The sequence below is a fragment of the Musca vetustissima genome, unplaced genomic scaffold, assembly GCF_032173495.1.
Source record: "Musca vetustissima isolate MV318-11 ecotype Yass unplaced genomic scaffold, APGP_CSIRO_Mvet_v1 utg15415, whole genome shotgun sequence".
Classification (NCBI taxonomy): Eukaryota; Metazoa; Arthropoda; class Insecta; order Diptera; family Muscidae; genus Musca; species Musca vetustissima.
The window spans coordinates 21,629-23,919 of record NW_026887232.1 but is presented as its reverse complement, the minus strand read 5'-3'; the positions used below and the strand labels follow the sequence as shown (position 1 = coordinate 23,919).

General features: G+C 37.6%; 1 protein-coding gene across 1 annotated transcript; it reads right to left on the bottom strand.

The window, feature by feature from the left end:
• Positions 1-940: 940 nt before the first annotated feature.
• On the bottom strand, positions 941-2,017 carry LOC133334808 (early boundary activity protein 1-like). The gene is made up of 2 exons (XM_061543125.1): positions 1,991-2,017; positions 941-1,918 (listed from the first exon to the last, which is right to left on the bottom strand). Exons 1-2 carry the CDS (start codon positions 2,015-2,017, stop codon positions 941-943), a joined length of 1,005 nt encoding a protein of 334 aa, XP_061399109.1.
• Between the last annotated feature and the right edge of the window lie 274 nt (positions 2,018-2,291).

Below are 2,291 nucleotides of genomic sequence, written 5' to 3'. Positions count from 1 at the left end.
ATTTTAATGGTTAAATATTCAACTCGGGAAAACAAGATTTGGAAAAATATGCCAGGGTTAGAACGTGGAGTCAAGAGAGTGCAAATATCTGGAAATTTTGCCCAGGCTCAGAGTATAGAACACCAGAAATTAGATTTTGGTGGAAATTGTGTAGGGTTTCATATGGTCGGTCCCGTCCGACTATACTGCTCCGCTCACTGGTTTTAAATTGAATTTTGCAAACCTTTTTCAACTATTAAAGAGGCATGTGTTTGGGATAAGTTCCCACAGTATCCTAAATAACTTCGGACTTATACTAAAACTGTTATAGGGTTTCCGTATTTAGATATTGTTTAGTTTTACCATTATTACACCAGTGAACGAAAATATCGCGAGGTTTCTACGAGCACGCCAATATTGAAAATTTTCTCCTTTGAAAACTAAACCAGTAAATTACAGCCTGTATGGCTTAAAATGTAGCTGCAACCTTCAAAATATCTAAAATGAGACGGGGCTTTTGTTGCAAGCAACTTATAATTCTAAATTACAGACACATCGAATAACAAATACTTGTCATGGAACAGGGTCTATATAAAATTTGTACACTCTGAGAACACGATATTTCGAAGTAAAACTACTTCGAAGGCGATCCCTGATTAAATAATATTCCTAACACATTATATTATATATTATTTCTTAATAAGTAAAATACCATAATTTCGAATTAAATGTTATTTTTGTTTATTTATTAATCTCATTAATCAGGACACTGGTTGAAAGGAATTTTTAGTTGAAACAATATTATTTACAAATATTAGAAATCTTATTTCTATTGACTCAATTCACAATTGCATTTTTTTAAAGAATTGAAAAAAAACTACTAAGACACAAAACATATATAACAATTAAAATAAATTTAAAATATTTACAAATTATGAGACATTTTCGGAATGTCACCTAACTAATTCGATTGTTGTAGATCCTGTGACTGATGTTGCTGTTGTTGCTGCTGCTGAAGTTTAAGGGCAGCATTTAAACGTTTCTTTTCTCTTTGACGATACATTTTATTCTCGTCGGCACATTTGGTGGTGATGGCATTGCGCACTTCTTTCGCCGTTAGATTTGTGTGTTGGGTCACCAAATGGATGATGTCGGCTACTTTTTGGGTATCCAATTGATTTTTCATTGGTTTATCACAATCCATGAAAGCAGGAGATGGTTTGCCCGTTAGTGTGTGGAACGCCAGGGTTTCTCTATCGAAAACTTCCATAAGAATTTTACGTGTCAAGGCTGCGCCTGAGAGGGACCAGTTGATGGCACTCAGTGCACTCTTGGCAATTGTTGTACCATTTGGACCGATTACCACCATACCATCTTCATTGGCTACAAATTTATCGATGATTTCGGTATTTTCTATCTTTTCAGGTTTCCGGGTAATGGGTGTTGAAGTGGCTGAAATTTTGACTCTCTTATTTTGTTGTTCCTCCCGTTTGGGAGTCTGTGGTTGTAACTCTTCAAGGGGAACCAAGGGTTCCATCATCGGATAAGTTTCCATTTGTTTCTGATAGAAAGCCTCGAAATCGTCTTCATTGATTTCAATGTTCTTATCATCCAACATATCCTCCAGTTTTTCAATTTTCTCTTCCAAAACTTGTAGATCTTCAACATCCTTGACCATTTTTTCAATGGCTCGGCGTTTGCTAAGTTCCCAGGTTTCCAAAACTTTAAGTTTCATATCGATAAGTTTGGCTTCATCCTTATCGGTGGAAATTAGCTTGGGCATAACCTCTTCTTGTTGGGGTGGTGGTGATTGGTCGCGGGGTGTGGTTAAATCTAGACCGACAAGTTCATTCTTCTCTTCTGCAACCACTGGCTGTGGTGGTGACGCATTTTCTGTTTCTTCTTTAAAAGCTTCCAAGATGCGGCGTTTACGAATGTTCTAAAGTAGGGAAGGGGGAAAGTGATAATTAACATTTTTTCCGTAGGTAATCCATGAATTTGTTCAACTTACCACTTGATGTTGCATTACTTCAGCCATACTGTTGTGTGATTTGGTTTTGGTTGTGTACTCAATGACAATTGATGGGTTAATGTTGTCTTTAGTCGCGGTGACACACAAATATATACTCTAAATGCAGATTTCGTCGCAGGCAGCAGGTGCCAACATCGACGACACCGATCGCACACATTAACCACCACAGGAACAGGTATAACATCGCGCCGTGCATTCCTTTCATTAATCTTCCCGCTACCTGTTGTTAATCCAAATACCGCGCATGCTCGCTTGTGGGTTTTCGTACATGTTGCGCCTT